This window comes from Mytilus trossulus, chromosome 10 (assembly GCF_036588685.1).
Source record: "Mytilus trossulus isolate FHL-02 chromosome 10, PNRI_Mtr1.1.1.hap1, whole genome shotgun sequence".
Lineage (NCBI taxonomy): Eukaryota > Metazoa > Mollusca > Bivalvia > Mytilida > Mytilidae > Mytilus > Mytilus trossulus.
This window is the reverse complement of record NC_086382.1, coordinates 43,535,896-43,555,590: the sequence shown is the minus strand read 5'-3', so window position 1 is coordinate 43,555,590 and position 19,695 is coordinate 43,535,896. Positions and strand designations below refer to the sequence as shown.

The following is a 19,695-nucleotide window of genomic DNA, read 5'->3' as shown; positions in this document are numbered from 1 at the left end:
CCCATTAATCCACATTGTAAGAATAGTAAGTAGGATTATGTGTATAATCCCCCTACAATATTGAAGTACTATTGGGTGAATCATGACATTTTACGTCAGGTGATAACATTGTTGGCCTACATTTCCTTTCTAGGCCTGTATGTACTGTAGTCTTAAGTGTTCACTCGTCTTTCTCTGATGACAATGCATTGCAGGCTGTCATATAGTATACATGTAGTATGAATGGATGCATTTTACTGAGTTATTTTCTGAATCATAGTTATATACAGCAAGGAGGGGTGAAAAAGTACTTGGTAATATGAATCGGGAACATCCAATTAACTTAACTTTTAAGTGTGTTGAAATTTTGAAAAATAAGTCATGGTTTTAAGTCTCGTCAATTTTGAAAAATATTTTCTCGAGATTATCCATGAGACAATCAATGATTTGTGGTCATATGGATTATTAACCACACTTTGAATGTAATAAGTACTTTGTTAACATATGAAGGGTTGACCAAGGTTTTATGTCCTCCCAAGTTGCATGAAATTTTCAATTGCAATTATGTACAAAATGTATGCATCTTGGAGTCATTTCAGTCAGTCTGCAAATTAATGTTCAGACCTTACTTTCAAACATGTAACCTTTGTCACTTTCAGACATGATGCAAGTTATACTTTCTATAGTTGTTTAAACATGTTCATACCTAAGTTTTGCTTTTCATGAACAAATATCTTGTGTAGTTTAAACTATTTCGAAAATATTGCAGAAAAAGACCAAGTGAAAAAATACAGATAGAATTTTTGGGAAAAAAGCAATGAAAAGAATTTTATTTTAAAAGTCTAGCAGTAGAAAAAAGATATAAGTTTGAAAAGGTGGGAACATGTATGGATGTTGGAACATGTATGGATATTGGAACATGTATGGATATTGGGATGAATTTGGGAATCTGTAGACAGTTTGCATGATCTTCACATAAAGTTTATATTACTATAGGTTTTGTATCATGATCCCTTTTCTTGTGGAAAACACTTAAACCTAACAAGAAAGGTGATACATTGAAATAAATCTCCTCTATTTTACCTTATACAATCAATAGGTTCTGATTGATTGCTAAATAATTTAACAGGTATCTTTTTGATGTAGAGATATATTTTACACAATCAATTAGGTGACATGGTTAGAACAAAGCCCATAGAATATTCCCAGTGGCAGGCTTTTGTCTGGAATTATTAAGATATAAGGACCTGACATGATATTATACCATAAATAAAGCATTTAGATATTTATCTCCAAGTGTCTTAATAATTATTGTTTTTTTTATATTTCACCGATTTGTTAGATTGAATAAGTACTACTTGAATACAATTAAAAATTATGAGAGAAGTTATAGACTACAGTTTTTTCCCATGAGGACAAATTAAAAACATTTATGTTTTCTGTAATTTGTACATCCTTTTTTGTATGTTGCCTACTTTGAATTATTTTTTGGGGCAATTTTCATAACTGTTCAAATTCAAGATTTTTGTTACTTTGATATGATATATATGATATTAAACAAATTCTTTTAAAATTGTGCAGACCTACCAGAGAGTTACAATCCTTATTTTTGTCATGCTGCAAGAGGAAAGTTTAAAAGTGTTTTAAAAGAAAACCCCATTCTATATATAGAAACTATTCTATTAGACAACTAATGAAAAGAGACCAAAGGACTGGGATTTAAAACAAGCATAGATCACCATATGACCTTCAATAATGTGTTTACATGTTTATGTTTTATCTGACTTTTTATCTTAAAATCACACTTACTTAAAATTTTACACCTATCTTCATTATAATTTAAAAGATAGATAAATCATTTCTAAGTGTCATTTGTTTATTTCTTGTTTATTTCAGACTGATGTTATACTTGTACTACAATATTAGTAAACAATTTTTTGTAGTATTTTTTGAATTTGTCAACAAACAACAAAACATTACTTTCTGTTATGAAATTTTCTTCTAATCAAATCAGCCCTCGAACTCTCCCTCCATTATTTTTTAAGTCATGGATTAAAATTTGGACTGCCAATAGGAAAATATTATATCTGAGCTAGGACCTGAGAAAGATGGCCTGGTAGTAGACCATATAACATGAGATTTTACAAAGAACTAATACTATTGGACGGTCCATAGCTCTAAAACCAACAAGACTAGAATATATCATACTGCAAAAGGATTTTAATCATAAACTACATTTTTTAAGACTCAAATTGGAAGGTCACTATGACCCTAATTTGAAGGTCATGTTCTGGACTTGCCTTTTGAAATAATTTTTATTTTAGAATGAAAACTTCCCTCCTTTTCTAGCCCAAACAAAGAGTTTTGTTTGAATGATTGAAAGCTTCTCTCTCTCTCTAGCCCTTTGTACATTAACCTTTAAGAGTTGTTTTTATTGTCAGTGTCATTGTATCATTGCTGTCAGTTTTATTGTGTGGTAATATGTTATACTATAACAGGTGAAAATGGAATGAATTTTTACCATAAGGTAACTGGTTCAATTTTACTAGTTCTGTGCATCTTTGTCAATGAGTATAATAAAGGTAGTTGACAAAACTTTGTTGTTAGAACAACGACTTTAACAAAAATATAATTCGTAAATATAGTCCCATTTAGATTTGTTTATATGATTATATTAGTCAAGGATATAATTTGCACTTATTAAATTCAGAGGACCTCCACATTACTTTTTGATTTGCCAGATTGCATTTTGGTCTTCTTGAATAGAACTTCTGAAAACTTGAAAGTTATGCTGTACAATAGCAATTCCTATGCAAAAATCAGTTCATCTAGATAATTATTCTGTCTCTGAAACACAAACAAAGTTTTAGTAAATTTTATACCTTTAAGTTCTTCTTACTTAAGTATAAAAGTCAGAAATAACATGTATATTGGGGCCAGAAAGGTACATTTAAAAGTCACTAAATCACAACCTGTCACACTGGTAATGTATTACTTCTTATGTTTCAAAGTTTTGACATTTTATCATCGTAATTACTGTATGTTTATCAAGATGTATTGTGGATGACAAAAATGAGCTTTTTAAATTAATATTTAAATGTCAAAACAAACTAGAAAGAAATTTGACACTTTTAGTTTCTAGATGAACTTATTTTATATTTTACTGCATACCACTGCATACATTGGTGTATTAATAGGAAATAGAGGACATTATTGCTTATTTAAGACCTAGATATTGATGTTTTTGGTCCGAAGGATCTAAAAATTAAACTGTCCCTATCTGAAAATCTAAAAGGTTGTTGTTTAAATATTTGTTTTCGTGGTATATCTGACAACCAAAACCTTTTCTTGTTTTCACCATCATGCTTTGAAGTAAAGAACCAATACACTCAAAAGAACTACTAAGCCATATATTATATATCAAAGCCCTTTAAAAAAAATCGTAATTTGTTCAGTAAAGGCAAACCCATGTAACTTCAAAGATTATGGTAGACAATTTTCAAAGATAAGAATAATAGTTTCATGACTGTGAGGAAAGCACATACCACACAGGGCAATGATGCTAAACATTTTACACTTTTCATTTTTAATTTAATTTTGAATTTCACATTGAGATGATGTAGCAATTAAGAGATAACTCTATTGTATTTGAAGCTTTAAGGACGTCCATCGGTAGTTTTACTGTCGCAAATTTAGTTTACCTGGCGACGCGGAGCGGAGACAGGTAAACGGGTATTTGCGACAGTAAAACTACCGATGGACGTCCGCAAAGCTTCAAATACAATACAGTTATCTCTATTCTAATGCAAAACAAGTTTATTATTAAATTTCAATCATTATTTTAGTGTAAAATGTTCATTAAAGAAAATTCCGCGAAAAGATGTTATGTACTTTGGTCCCTACACTAGGTGACGTCATAGGTATGCTTCCGGCGTCAAACATAAACACCGGGCATTTTGTGGCTTCTGTGCCGCTTCAGAATGCAATAAAATTTGTTATAAGGAGATTTTTAGGCGCAACAAGTGAGTTTTTTGTTTACTATTGCAGAAATAACATGTCAATACATTCCGAAATTCAAAATGTCGGCTTCCTTAGTTACAGACAAGGAGATAGAGAATTTTACGGTTGCTGTTATCCAATCAGAACAATTGTTACAAAATAATTGCATTAGAATTAAGATTATGAGGTGCTGCTGGGGACTAAAGAACCCACAAATATCCTCCTTCGGACACAAAATTAAAAAATGTATCCAATATAATATTTATTTTTCACTTATCTATTTTCAGGTTGTTGTTTTGTTACATTTTATACCAGAAAGGCAGCATTAGATGCACAGAATGCACTACACAATATCAAAACAATGGCAGGGGTAAGTTTGGGTTTTACCTGTTATGAGGGGGGATAGGACCTTTATCAGCACTCCGGGATCAGGTGTTTTTAAACTCGGGATCCGGGAATTCTTTTTTCCAATTTTGGGACCTCGGGATTTTGTGTTTTTAAGCCCGGGATTTCGGGATCAGGACCCCTCCTATCCCCCCTCTGTTTTAAAATGTATTGACAATCATAGGCCACCTTTGTGCAGATGTTGGGAGTTCTCGAAATCTTTTTATATCTGGTGGTCCCTGAAGAAAAGCTGCTGATCCTTTCTTTCATTTCTACTAAAAATATCAAAACTGTTGTCAGTTCTTTGCAAATTTTGGTGGCCATATTCCTCAGGCCACCACTTTTCGATAACTCTTATCATGTACTGCTGCATGGTGCATTAGTTAAAGAGAACAATAAAAAAAATTACACCAAATTTAGGTCATATGGCAATCAAAATTATTGGAGAATCAGCCTGATTTTTATAAGATTTTCATTTTGTCTTTATTCTTTCCCCGAGCAAAGGAGAACAATCTCTTTCTGAACCCTGTAACTGTTTGCTAATTGATGCCTTTTAATGGATCTTGGTGAATAATAGCTGAATATATTGTATGATCTAATAGAAGAACTGCTATATATCTTTCAATGATATGCACTGCAAAACCCTGAACATGTTAGGTGAAAAGTTTTGACTGACAAGATGTGTTTTGTTGATTTTATAAATGAAAGATTTTTGTAAAAATTGATGAACTTAATATGTTACCAATATGGTATAATTGTAGTTGGGTTGGAAATTCATAAAGTTCATTTGATGGTTATAACTGTCTCCTAAGTTGTAGATATATGTGTTTGGACTGAATCTGATTAGTTATTAGACAGCTTAGGGTTGATGGCTCTCTCCTGCATAGATAAGTTGATACTTAGCATGGAATCGTGAAAACTTAAGCATTGATTTGACTATCAGAAGAAAACCTGTTCTATTATAAAGCAGTTGGTATTGATCTAACTGTATCAGGTGTTAGAAGCTGCAGATGTGAGACTGTTTTTGTCAGAATTATGAACATAAATATCATAGACATAATGAAAATTTAATCAATATTTCTCTAAAGTGAGATTTTGTATCAGAGGGAATTACAGCATTTCTTAAGGTTTTAAAATGTTTTGTTCTTTTCTATATATGTCTTATAACTTTAAGACTTCTCTCTGACTGAAGTTTGGCTGCTAATTCTAGATTGTGGGTTGGTACAATGTAGTGTCTTTACAATTTACATAATTTGTTGTTTTGGATTTCATAATGTTTGTTTAGTGGATTTTATTTTAAAAAAGAAACTTGAAGAAAAAGCACAATTTTCATTTTTTAAACGACCTTGACCTTTGAAGAATTTGCTTTCTAAAGTTTGCATTTTTGTAAAAGTGTTTGTTTTGAGACCTATAGCATGTCAATGTGGCATCAATCTAACAGAAAAATAAAAAATATCTGGAGAATAACATGATGTCTTCAATATTTTATTGAGATTAATAGGTTAGCTCCTATGTACAGTGAATTGACCACCTACATAATATCAGGTTTTGTATAGATGTTTGACCAAATTATTTAGGAGTATATTCTATTCCTGCAAGATATTCTACTCTACATCTTTTTTCTTGATCTGCCATTCAACACATCGAATAGTCCATGATAAAGAGCATGTAATTTTGAAAGCCACTGGCAAATAGGTTATTTTGGATAGGGGCTAAAAATTTCATGCAACAGGCCACTCAAAGAGTTGTTGCATGGATTGTTAACATGCACAAAGCATGACTTTCTACACAGGTTCTGTTGATAATTGCTAAGACATGTATCATTATATTCTTACTTTCCCATTGAAAACGTGATCAGCTTCTTTACGTTTGGCGAGGAAATGTTATCTGGACAGACAATGCTGACACTAAATAGAGAAGCTGCTGGTAAATGCCAGATCAATTTGTACTGATTCTTTTATAAGCTTCTTGGTTAGATAAATACTTGAATTAAGATGTCTGCAAAGGTCCTGACCATGTTCTCCTCTAATCAGTCATAGGATATTCTATTCCTGTCCTTAAATCTTCTTGTGTGTCTTACAGGTTGCATTACTTTGATCTTTGAGAATTGCACTGATGTCTTTTTGTACTTTTAGTTTCCAATTATATTAGCATTGAGCCTGATATTCAGTGCTATTTATTATCATTGGAGAGAATGATTGCAAATTGAGCTTTCTTCATATACAGGTAATTCTTGTAAAGATGAATGCACGAAACTGTTTTGACACATTTGCAAATGAAGCAAAGCAACTTTCAGTCTCTTTACTCAAAAACATTCTCACATTGAAAATAGTTTGATATACTGACTTGTATGTATTCTTACATGTTCCATTTTGTGTTAAAAGTGTGTCTTGTCTGTTAGATATCAGGTATATTTATTTTTTATTAGGATTTTCACTTCATGTTTTGGGGCATATATATCATATTTGTGTGTACAGTGTACTGGGTACATAAATAAATACATTCGGGAATTTGATTTTACACAGTTGAGTTTTCTATTAGAAGTTGTTAAGAAATACAAAAGCAGTTCTGATCAACATTATACACTGTGGCCGATTTCTTATAAAGTCATTAAATATCTTATTCTGTGTCATTCAAAATCTACCTTATCTACCATCTTGTGATAGTTTAATTAAAGATTTGAAAATCTACCACCTAATTAAGTATTTAAAGGTAGAAAGATTAAATACCTGCAAACCAATCAAGACAAGAGGTACTACACAAATATTATTGTATTGATTGTCTTCTCAATAAATAGCTTGGCAAATATCACAGTTTAAAAGTTTGGCTGATAACATATTGATTTGATTGTATCATATTGTTGGGTTAAACCAATACCCTGTATAATAATAGTGTAAGAAATCACCAGGTCATCCAGCTACCATGCTAGGCATTGTTTTCAAACCGCATGTCTTTTGTGCTGATTATCTCTCGAATCTAGCTAATTTGGAAATAAATAGACATGAATGGTCGTGACTTTGTAAATAAACTGCTAGCAATACACTAACTGTAATTAAGTCAACAATACATGATCGTTTTTATTGTTTGGTAAATGGTTGATTGATCACCTAATCGGCCCTAGTTAATCAGAATTATGTTTTAAATGGTTTCATATTTAAAGCTGTTAATCTGTTCTGTTAAGTTAGTATGAAATTAAGCTTACTTAATATGTATTAAGGTAGTGTAATTGATATATATTGTACTTTATAAACTATATTATAAAGTGTAGAATGACCTTTGAAAAGGAGCATGTCATTTTCACCAAGCCAAGTAAATCTAACAATATGACAATATGGTGATGTTGTATGATTGCCAATGAGACAATTATTAATCACCAGAGGTTAAATATAATTAATTATAGGTCACTGTATTGCTTTCAACAATGAGAAAACCCCATACTGTATGGTCAGCTATAATAGACCACAACATGAAAATGTGAAACATTTCAAATGAGAAAAACTACGGCCCAATTAATTACAGTACACTTTACAAAAAACAAATAAGACAGACATGAACCTCTTACTACCACTGAACAGTCAAGCTCTTGACCTCAGACAGGCACATTAAGAATGTATCAAAGGTTAAAATCATAGATGATATATCCTGAACTAGTTATAAATTACATTAAGGTATCCATGATCAAACTTAAGTTTTCATAGTGATGTGGTAATAGACAAATCCAAGTAGCAATGTGTAAAAAGAAAACAACTATAGGTCAAAGATCTGCCATCAACAGAAAGCCTTGGCTCACAAAGAACAGTGTAAAACATTTCAAACAGGAAAACCAACTGTCTTATCTATATGAAAAAGGAGAAAGACTTATGAAGCACACTAACAAAATACAACCAATCAAAATATTAAGGCATCATTTGCAGCTCATAAGTCCAAGAGAAACTGTGAAGGCCATAAAACAAAAGAAGATGTAAAGACAAATTAAACAGTCCCCACTATAAGCTCTACAACCATACCAAACAGTAAGCAATACAAACCCACCTGTTACTGACGCAATCTGTCTCTTAGACAAAAAAAGCTTCCTGTTTAAGCAGCATGTCTGGTTTATAAATTACAAACCACATTGTTTTAATTATAAGTTGGAAGCTTTATTGCTGTTTGTCATGATTTTCACCTACTGATTAAGGAAAGATAGGCATGATATTGTTAATTTTGCTATCTATCCATTCTGGTACAGAAGTCCTTTAAAAGTCCTGGTGTTTTGATTTTATTTTGAAAAAGTGATAAATAAATGTTACTTTTCACAGAAATAACTTCATTATTTTTACAAAAATACTTATTTAACAATGTTTCTATTTATCTTATAAATAGAACTCGAGGTGACAAGATTGCTAAAGATGTGATGAAAAATTCAATAATTTTTGCGTCAAACTCTGGTTATCTGCCATTATAAGTGTTAGAATTTCCTGTAGATAATGGCGGATCAATAGTAGAATACCTTCATTTTAATTGCATGGTCAAATACAGGTTGGGCTTCGTGGCTATCAATGCTATAGTACAAAGCTGACCTTATGTAAGTGTTTGTTAAAACTGTGTGACAGGGTTTTAGTAGTGATTAGTAAATTGTTACTCAAAATCTAGAGGCCACCTGTGGGATGTGCTTTAAATAGCTGACTTCTACATAGAAAAAACTTTGGTTTGTGGTTGGAAATTAAAACAGTGAATAGCCAACAGATTATGTATTTTAACTACTGTTACAATGGTCTTGGAAACTAGGTTTAAAGGCAAGGTTGACTCAACTTGACTGCAGTGTTGTGAAGGCCTAGTTACCTATCAGACCTCATCATAAGACATTTGTCATGAATATGGGGCTATAGTCTCTTGCTTGAAAGTAAAGATCATCAACTAACTTTTTACAGTTGCATCCTAGGTGCATGGCTTAATTAGTATCACAGCCTGGTCCAACAAATTTTTACAGATTACTAAAGATAACGTTGAAAAGAGAATAAAGGGACATGTTAGCAAGTCTCTTAAAAGTAATTGCCTATTACTCTTAATTTTATCCAGTTCATTACAAATGTTTGGTTGGTTGTATGCTGAAGTCATCGTTTCAACAAATGTTTTAGATTTAGTTGGATACTTGTATCTACTGTTAATTTCAAGATGGTTTAAAACCTAGATTAATAATTAGCTCCTGAATACATGCATACAACTGTACAGTGTATATGTATTTTACTGTAGTTGTTCCTTTGGCCAATGTCAATTATCTGTACCAAATCTCTTTGGAGGTTGTTTGATTGATGCTTGACATAGTTGTCATGACATTTAGTTGATTTACATTGCTGCTAATTGGAATTGACTTTTTTGTTCACATAATGATGGTAAAAAGATTGGCTTTTTTGGGGTAAATAGGAAGAAGGGACATATATGATAACTTCTTTCTATTTTGGTCTTACTAGTCTATTTCAATTTCATATACCTAATTAGTCTGGTAGCTATGAGCAGATTTTATATATGCGGTTTGGTTTTTGCTACAACCTTCAACCTCTTTTATACTTGGCTTTAAATACTAGTATTTTGATAACTGTAATTTCACAAATTATTGTGTGCATTTATAATTGCGATTTTGACTACAATGCAATTTTAATTTTTGCAATATTGAGACAAATCTTGTCATATCAAAAATTTTCAAAATTGAGTTTTAATTATAGCAATTATAACCCTGTTGCTTTTTTTGCAATACATGTAATAAAAGCATTGCAATAATTTCTGAATTTACTGTAGACTTTAGAGTGGTCAACAGTTGTTTGGTAATGACATTTACTTCAATCAGAATAACTAATCAAATGTGTTTACACAGCCTCCCAGTCTATTGTTTTAAATAGACTTTTCTGTGGTTACTTACAATGTGATAATTACATTGTCAATATTGAAAAAAATCTGTTCTGGAGTTTTGTACAGATGGATAGTCCGCCTACTTTAAGCAATTACCATCACAATCAATAGCATACTAAACTTTATTACTAAACTTTATTATTGTTATCACGGAAGTTTTGACAATTTCTTGTCCACGGTAATCAATTAACTACTATAAATAGTACTGTGTCACCTAAAACTGAACGTAATAATGCACATTTGATGCAATATGCTTTACGCCTTTACTTACTAGAGTAGGGGGATGTTTGGTTCAGCGAGTTTTTAGCTTTTACTGGATAAATAAAATTTAACAATGTTTGAAAGAAAAGATATATAGAATTATTTTCTTGCATGTTACAAAATTTTCATTGCAATTATCCAATATCTGCTCAACAGTTTCATTTATTAAAATATTTCAAAACATAAAGGAACTTTATATGTTAATCTGTTCACTTAAACTGAACGAGACCATATAGGATTAAAGTTAACTTTGTTGAATTGGTTTTCTGTACCAGCCATATAGTTAACAATAAGAAGCCTGGTTCATATATCGGACTTGTTACTTTTCTCTCTTTTTGATAAGAACATTCAGACAATGGAAGCTCAACTTAAACTGAATTCTTCATCTGTTCAATCAAATTAAAATTTAGTAGGGTCTCCTTTAGGAATCCTTTGAAACAATTTTCATAAAAGATTTTTGTCAAGATCATATGTTCAAATAAACAGATTCCCTTTCAGATTTTGCTTTAGTATGAATGCTCATAATACATTTATTAAATTTGCCATTTAAATCATATAATTTCAGATTTTTAAAAAGTCGCCCTAATCTATTATAAATAAGTCTCAAGGGAACTTCTTGCATAAAACCATTATATGTTTAATTATATATGGCTTTATTTCTATGCTTCTTTTGAAAAGTCATAATGATCATTATTACAGAAAATTCAATTATTCTTTCACTGACTGACATATTAAAGGGATTTGTTCAAAGATATTATAATGATTATATACACAAGTATGAGAACTCAGAGGGGAAATTTCTGTTTCTAGTTGAAGAACATTGCTGGCATTTTTACATGTAGACATTTTATGATAGCAATGTGCACTAATCAATTAATTAAAATAAGTGTTTCTAAATATAATTTCTTGTGGTTTAAAGTTCGACATAAATTGGTAGTTCTTAATGTTCACGCATGTTGAGCTATAATAAGAACAAAATTTCTGTGTGTTTTTGATGTTTTAGAAGCAATATTATGGAAGTAAAAAAGTATGCCAAATCATTAAATATCATAAATTACACAACAGAAGATGATTGCTTCAAGGACATGTAGGGATAGACTTGAGTAAACTGACCGTCTTTCTACTGTAAATTAATTAATGATATTGAAAATAACTTGCAATTAAGATTTGACCAACACCTTATCTTTTTGGGGTTTTGCGATTTTGCCATGGGTTTGTAAACTTTGTTTTTCGTCTTTTGAATATCCCTTTGGTATCGTTTGCCTCTCAATATAGACACCACAGTAAAATGTGAAGACATCTGTGACATAGTTATATTACCTGTACAGGCTGTACCAGTTTTCTTCAACGTTTGACTTTTGTCTTTGAAATTTATAGACCCAGTTCACTTTTGTTCTATTAAAGTCTGCATGAAGAAGGTTATGTCATTGGCTTCCCAACTGAATTGGTTCAAGAGTTGGAAATGGAATATTTGATAAGTGCTGTTTTAACTTTTGTCCATCTTTGAGTAGGTTTGAACAAAGGGGGGAAAAATGTTACAATTCTGATAATGACTTGCAGTTCCTAATGTTTATGGTAATGCATTTAAAATTTTTGTATACAGGGATGGACATTCAGTGATCGGGAAGGACGTGCGCCCTGCGCCTATAGCGCATATTCACCAGAAATGGTGCATAGAGTGACAAATGTAAGCGCCCACGTGGCGCACGATATTTTTCACATCGTTTCGAAACGTTTAGATATCGTCAAATAGTTTTGCGATCGTGTTCCGTGCCGCCATGTGTGTGTACACAACTGTATAATGTTCCTCCAACCATAGGAGCACCTATATAATTTTAGGATGTCTCGGGTGTTTTCCTATGGTAATAGAACCATGCGGTTTAACGTCTCGGGTGTTTTCCTATAGAATAATAGAACCATGCGGTTTAACTGATAACCCAAAAAACGCAATTAACCATCATTCATGATACAATTTTTTATAAACAACTTTACATTTGTGAATTTGGCTATTACAGACGAGATTTAACTCTAATAATAATCTTTTAATTTAGTTTAGCTTGCTATTATTTCGATTGAAAACCCCTGAAGCCTTTTTATGAATATAGTTTTTGTCTCCATAAAACGCGCTTAACTGTCCTTGTCATTTTTTGGTCTTTGGCTCGTTTTGACATTTTGTAAACATGACTTCAGCGAATTATTGTTTTGTTCTATCAATTAATGGTACTCTCTACTGTTATTCTTGTCATCTTGATGAAGTATTAATAATAACACAAGAAGTGCAGAGGACGTTCCTGAAATGTCCTCTAATACGGAACGTCTAGAATTAGTATGGTATCGACAAAGACCCAAATTTAATGTTAAAAAAAAACATGAACATGAACAAGCCAAGGCAACAGTAACAGTTTAAACATTGTAAATAAAGGTTTATCTTTAATATTGTCCGTTTTGGAAGAAGTTATTGTATATTCATTGAAATTACAGAATCACAGGAACAATATTATTTAAAATCATAAAGGTAAACTTGTACCAACACCTTTTTTCCAAAACATGAGAAAATAATGATACTTTTTATTTTTTTACAGAAGTCGAATGGCCCACTCATTTGACAACATGGCACATTATTTTTTAAAATGGCCCATTGAATTTATTTTTGAGGGGCCCTGGGCCCATAGTGAAAAAAACCTTCCAGATCACTGGACATTTACTTACACACTAAGTCCCTTCCCATTGCAATCTGATGCTGATGTCATTTATATTTTAATGAGATTTCAGTCTTACAGAATTCAAAACATCTACCTATGGGAAAATAAAACGATGTCTGAATTTTTTTAAAAGTTACATAATAAAAAGGGTTCATAAGATTTAATGTTAAAAGGTGAAATAAAATAAAAGATAAAAGCAGGCTTCATAATAGAATCATTATAGAAGCTGTTTCAAAAAAAAAAAGAAGAAGAAGCAATGGTAAATATCTATATAACATTAGATATTTTGTTTAGAATACCAGAAGCTAGTTCATTAAGTTCTCCTCTGCAATGAAACACATTCTCTGTTATTACAGTAATATTTACCCAAACTCATAAAACATTTGTTGTATATTTGTAAACCATTATAGAAATATAAAGATTTGTTTGAAGCATTAACTTGTATCTATATATTACTATGTAAACAGTGATTGGAGTGTTTTCTGTTTGGATTGAAACAGCTGGTGTGTGTACAAATGTCAACAAACTTGGACTTCCTGTCTTGTTTACAAGGTAGCTGATATAATCAATGTCACTATGTGACAACGTTTGTCAGATGTTTACAAATAGGGTTATAGTACCAGACTTAGTACCTGTTTGGATAGTCTTTATAATAGACTTGTTAGTCTGTATTATAGACTAAGTACTGCTAGACTGTGCTCTTAACCCACTACAGAGGCTAAGCCCTTCTTCAGAAAATTTAGAAATTATTTAGACCTAAGATCCAGAGAAAGATTGATTAAATGTGTAGTCATCAGCTTAAAACACATGCCAACTGCAGATGGGCTAAAGGTTCCATTGGGCCTGGAATTTTAATACCCCACTTTCTTGCAAGTGGTTTACTCTATTTTCTATTCACTTTGTTCGTTAGTTCAACAAATATTTTAATCACACTTTTCTACAAACTACTGAACAGAATCACTCAGACTTGACAGTGACAAGTTGTTATGTGTGAGCACTTTGAGGATCTGTTAACTACTTACTTCCTGTAGGCCTCTATTTTAGATTTCTTAAATTGTTGAATGAACGTGAAAATTTGGTCACATATCTCTTTGATACTTCTGCAGGGGCGAATCCAGCCATTTTAAAAAGGGAGTGGGTCCAACAATATGTCCCCATTCAAATGCATCGATCGGCCAGAAAAAGGGGGGTTCCAACCCCCAGAACCCCCTGGATCCGCCAATGTTCTGTACAGAATAATTCTTATTTTATCATCAGAGCTTAGACTAAAGTGATGAATTGTAATGTTTTCACTTTTCTGGTTTGTCAGACATCTTAGTACTTCTTGGTTTCTTTTTTCATGAAGACTAGAAGTGTATTCTAAATCTTCTTGGTTCAGATGTTTTATAAATTTGAAAAATAATTGGTCATACAAAAACTGGTTCAAATTAGGTTGTCTAAGTTTTAGATGAAAAAAAAATCAGATATGTAAGCTCGATTCTCTTGTTTTATAACAAATAGAACTGATGATATCTATTTAAGCTTCAAGTAGTGGCCACATCTTGTTTGCAGAACATTTTCAATTAAAAAAACTCTCGAAAAAAACTGCTCTTACAAAAATACAAGAAAAATGAAAAGAAAAAAATGTAATGTTAAGACACTAGTGTTAAAATTATAGTATTGGCCAGTTATATTTTCAGTTTTGTTTATCTCAGCTGGTAGAGGTTAATAATTAGGCTATCATTTCCTTAGTGTTTACTGTGTCAACAAAAATACCAGATAATCTTGTTAAAGATAGTTAGAAATGTGTAGAAAATCTTATAATGAAATGATATCTATTGGGCAGGTGATTTTTACAAGTGTATAACATCAGGGTATTTTTTTGTAGAAAATCTTATCCAAACAACAAGGTCATTTTGTGTGTGTGGGAACCTTAACTTATGCAACATTATTAAATATACCTTATGTCAAAATACTTATATATTATCACAGTGTGTTGCTCATTTTCAATTAACTTGATCACTGATGTGGATTGAATTCTGGAATTTGATAATACTAAAGTAGTTTGCCAGCAGGAAAGATTTTTGGTCTTGAGGTAGATCTCTTCATTGATGATGTTTGTCAGAACCTTTAGACATAGCTATGATTTAGTTACATTCCATCACTGTCCTACATCGTGTCTGGTATACCCAGCTGGTTATGATACCCCCATACCTAGTCATGTAGAAATCACTTTTGATCATCATCTCTGACATTTATCTCTTCACATGACAGGGATCCTCTATCTACATGAGGAATCTTCCCTATACCAAGGATCTGCAAGGTCGTGCAAGGTTAGATGCTATTTGATAGTTTTAATTGAACATGATGGTTGTTTTTTCCTCTTGGATTGGTATAGTTGGGCTTTGGATATATTGATATAGGAATTGATAATTTAAGTGGGTACCAATCAGTTCCTTGATGTTCAGTGCTGTATAACATATGATACTTTTGAAAGTAGATAGGTGTTCCATTTCCACTGATATATCAAATATATTTTAGTTGCAATTTTCATATCTAGCTTGCTATGGTGCTAGTTATAATTTAAAAAAATTGGAAATTTTTAAAATTGATACCTGCTGTAGTCACTGAAATTCTCTGAAAAGTAAATGACTTGAAAAAACAGTGCCAGTGACATGCAAAGTTTAAGCAAACAAGCCAATGTTTTACTAAAAGACAAACAGACTGATGAATGTAAAAGAAAGATGCATGGTCATGTACCTCAATATATGTAGTTCTGTATCTGATGTATCTGTAATGCAAGCTTGCTTTGTAATGTACAAGTCTTGGCATAACAACACTGAGAAATGGTTACTGTCACTGAAGATTAACCAGAGCAGGTCAGGCAAGATCATCGTAAGGTCATGCTACATTTCTTACTATATATATATTGACAAGGCATTTTACATCTCTACAAAAGAAAATACCTGAACAAAAAATATGGCATGATGCTAGTGCACACAGGTGTAACTCATTCAATTGACTTTTCTCAAATTAATGTTATGATTACTGTTTTCTTTATAGAAGGTAATTTTAGTTACAGTTCCAATAATTATAATTCATATTGTCTTAACCTTAATTTTGTTATTTCTTTTCTATTTTTAGATGCATCATCCCATACAGATGAAACCCGCAGACAGCGAGAAACGAAGCGGTGAGACAAATTGTGGTGGATATCAAGTCTCAAGAATAATTTCCTGTAACCAAACAAACCTATTAATCTCAAAACACAAATTTCACTTTAAAATGTCTTATCATTCATGTATAGAATTATCTCCATATTTGTAATTAATTAAGTCAGAAAAATTATGAATATTACATCTCTATTGAATTTGGTGGGTTCTGACATAAGAATTGATTGACTGATTGGAATACATTGTATAATTGTAATTTTCATGTCTTTTCTCTCCCCCTTCTTAGCTACTTTTTGTTTTAAAAATGGACTTGGTCAATCTGTTAATAAGGAAGGGCTATAAACTGCATACAGATTTCATGAAACATCTCTCATAAGAAGCATCAGTATATATTGTAGATATGTACCCTTTAAGGTGATAAATTCAGTAAGAAATGCTTTAGTTTAAAAAGACTTCCTCATTAGCAGTGAAAAGGGGTTTTATAAATATACAGGCATTGATCCTTGAAAAGAGTACCTGCAATTGAATTTTGAAAATAATAAAGCTCTAATTTTAACAGAATATTGGTTAATTTTACACAAAAACATTCAGATAAAGATTTAGATTCAAAATGCTAATTTAAAAACATTTTAAATATTTTTAAACACACATTTTCACATTTATGAAAATTTCGGAAAAAATGTGTTGGAAATAAATTTTTCTGAAAAAAATGTGTCAGGAATTTTTTGGATAGACAACAGGTAAATTGAAAATGAAGCTTACGGAAAATCTACAGGTGGGGTTAAAAAAAGTTTCAGTTTTTCATTTAAATTATATAAAATTCAATATGAAGTAGGAAATTGAATCGTTTAAATGATGGTTTGGCATACTCTTTCAGGTTTTATTTCCTAGAAATGTAATATTAACTGGAATGATACAATTCTGAAGAATATTTCCTCCTACTAAATGGTTAATAAAGCAAAGCACTTGAGTCTTGTACAATATAAAATGGTGAATACAGAATTTAAAGTTTTATGACAACAGATTTTCTGGTCTCTTTGTTAACTGTCTCATATTATATTAATCATAAATGGAATCGGGATTTGAAACGGGAATATAAAGATTGGCAGTCAATTAGTTTTGAATCGGAAATTCACTTGACTCTTCATTTCATGTATAAAAAACAATTATATTTGTAATTCTCTTGTAGACATTAAGTTGTTTATAACAGTTATCGTCAAATTGGGAATTCGTCAGATGTACAAAGTTATTTACTTCAAATAGAAATCTAGCTAAACAATGGACTTCTGACATTTAGAAACCAAATTTGCCTGGAGAAGAATGCATAGTTTTGTAGATCTTTGTAATTTAGATCTATAAGCATGTAGAAATTTGATTCAAATTATTGATTATATGTACAAACTAGATTAATACCAAGAATCCACAAAGTTTTGGCTTTCTGATTTATAAAATAGAAAATTACAGGCAAAGTGTAATTAAATCAGAGTTTGTTTAAAAATTGAGTTATTTTGAATAATTGTTTTAATCTGTACTTGCTGAAGAAGTCAATAAAAAGGCGCAAGGTTACCTGTAAATTTTTCTGTTACATTTTCTAAATTTTATATATTTTTCTGTCACATTTTCCAAGTTTTGTATATTTTTCTGTTACATTTTCTAATTTTTCTTTCTTTCATATAAAATTTTAATAGTTTTAGTGGTCAGACTTCCCTTTAGAATAGTTAGTTTAATTGCTGGAAATACAGAACTATGAGATGATATTGTCTGATTAGGGAAAAGAATGACTGTTTAACAAAAAAGAAAATTATGAAAAAAAATAGTGTGTCAATTTTTAGTCTAAGGATTCATATCACAAGTGCTGGCGTACTTTGATAAATTATAGAGAGGAAAATTATGAAAAATTGAAATGTTTTATGAAGAAAAATAATCTTTTTCTTCAATTATGTATATTAAAAGTTCTGGTCTTGTATTGATTTTCTAAATGGGATATTGGAATATTTTTGAACTTTGAAATAGAAAGATTTTTGCACTCTCATTTATTCATGAGACAAAAAGAATATCAGTACTTCGTTAAGAAATGGAAATGACTTTTGTTTCTGTTTAAAAGGTCGGAAGAATCATATTCATTTTCAGGTGTCTAGAAAATCATGTAAAATCCATTAGCATTTTAAAGTGAAATTTGAGTATACCTTATAATGTCTTAAGATGTAAGACAGAAATAGATAATATGAATATCAAAAAGTTGATTGTTTTATATAGAAGTCATGTAAATATCATATTATTAATTGCATAAAAATGTGACATGACGTAGGCTCTTGAATAATTCATAAAAGATATGAAATTTTGACAAGTTGCAGTAATACAAAGTAGATGTCGTTACAGGAAAGATTCTTGTGAATGATTTCTGCTTCTTTGCAATACAGTTGATGTATTAATGGTGTTTTATGTTGTTTTTTGTTTTTCTTGAATACATTAATTGTCATCTTTTTTTCAAGTGCTACAAGTACAAGTTATCAAGGTTTATGTAAGTTTTTTTCAAGGTTAAGGAACTCTTACAATTGTGACGTGGATGAGAGAGTTGCCTCATTGGCACTCATACCACATCTTTTTATATCAGTAGATTGGGAATGTAGTTTTTGAAAGATTTTTCAAACAATTTTGAGATGTTTGACATATTAAATGAAAATCCCCCCTTAAACAAAAATCGACTCTTCCTGTTTGTAAGTACACAATTCATGTTTTCCTAATGAAAAAAAAAAAGAAAAGAAAAGAAAAAAAAATACCGATAATTGATTATCAAATAAAATATGAGAATTATTTTGAAATTTAAAATCAACTAAAAAAACTAAAACCAGTAAAATTTAGAAATATGTATTCTCTTCATTAATATTTATATAACATGAGATCATGCTTCAAATAGGATAAAAACAAAAGAAATATGACCAGAACAAAGAATTTAATTTAAATTCATTGCTTTTTTAGGATATTGTTAATATTGAAAACATAATTGATCATTGGCATCACTTTAGCTTTCAAAAATAGGTAATCAATTGCTGAAATAATCCTTGCATCATTAAGCACATCTGATAATAGGTTCTCAAAATTATCCAACACTCCTTATTCCTTAAAAATCCTGGATTCCCTTCTAAAGCAATATCTGAAACATTGAGAAAAGAAGAAAGAGCCTGTTATAAAATAGTTTTTGGCATTGCTGTTAACAAAAAATTAACAAAATTGGTTATTTTGTCACCAATGAAGTTCACAAACCTTAAGATCATTCAACGTCAACGTCAAAAGGAATTTCATGAAGCATCTATTGATCGGTTTACAGATAT

General features: G+C 31.0%; 1 protein-coding gene across 16 annotated transcripts in view; it reads left to right on the top strand.

Moving 5' to 3' along the window:
* Window positions 1-19,695, top strand: part of LOC134687410 (CUGBP Elav-like family member 2) — a 66,675-nt gene that overhangs the window by 8,711 nt on the left and 38,269 nt on the right. For 15 of the 16 annotated variants that reach the window (XM_063547689.1, XM_063547686.1, XM_063547681.1 and 12 more), the window contains exons 3-4: window positions 4,266-4,348; window positions 16,335-16,428. In XM_063547689.1, the coding sequence (XP_063403759.1) occupies window positions 4,266-4,348; window positions 16,335-16,428 (177 nt within the window). The remainder of the gene's footprint in view (window positions 1-4,265; window positions 4,349-16,334; window positions 16,429-19,695) is intronic. The other variant, XM_063547678.1, reaches the window with a different exon arrangement.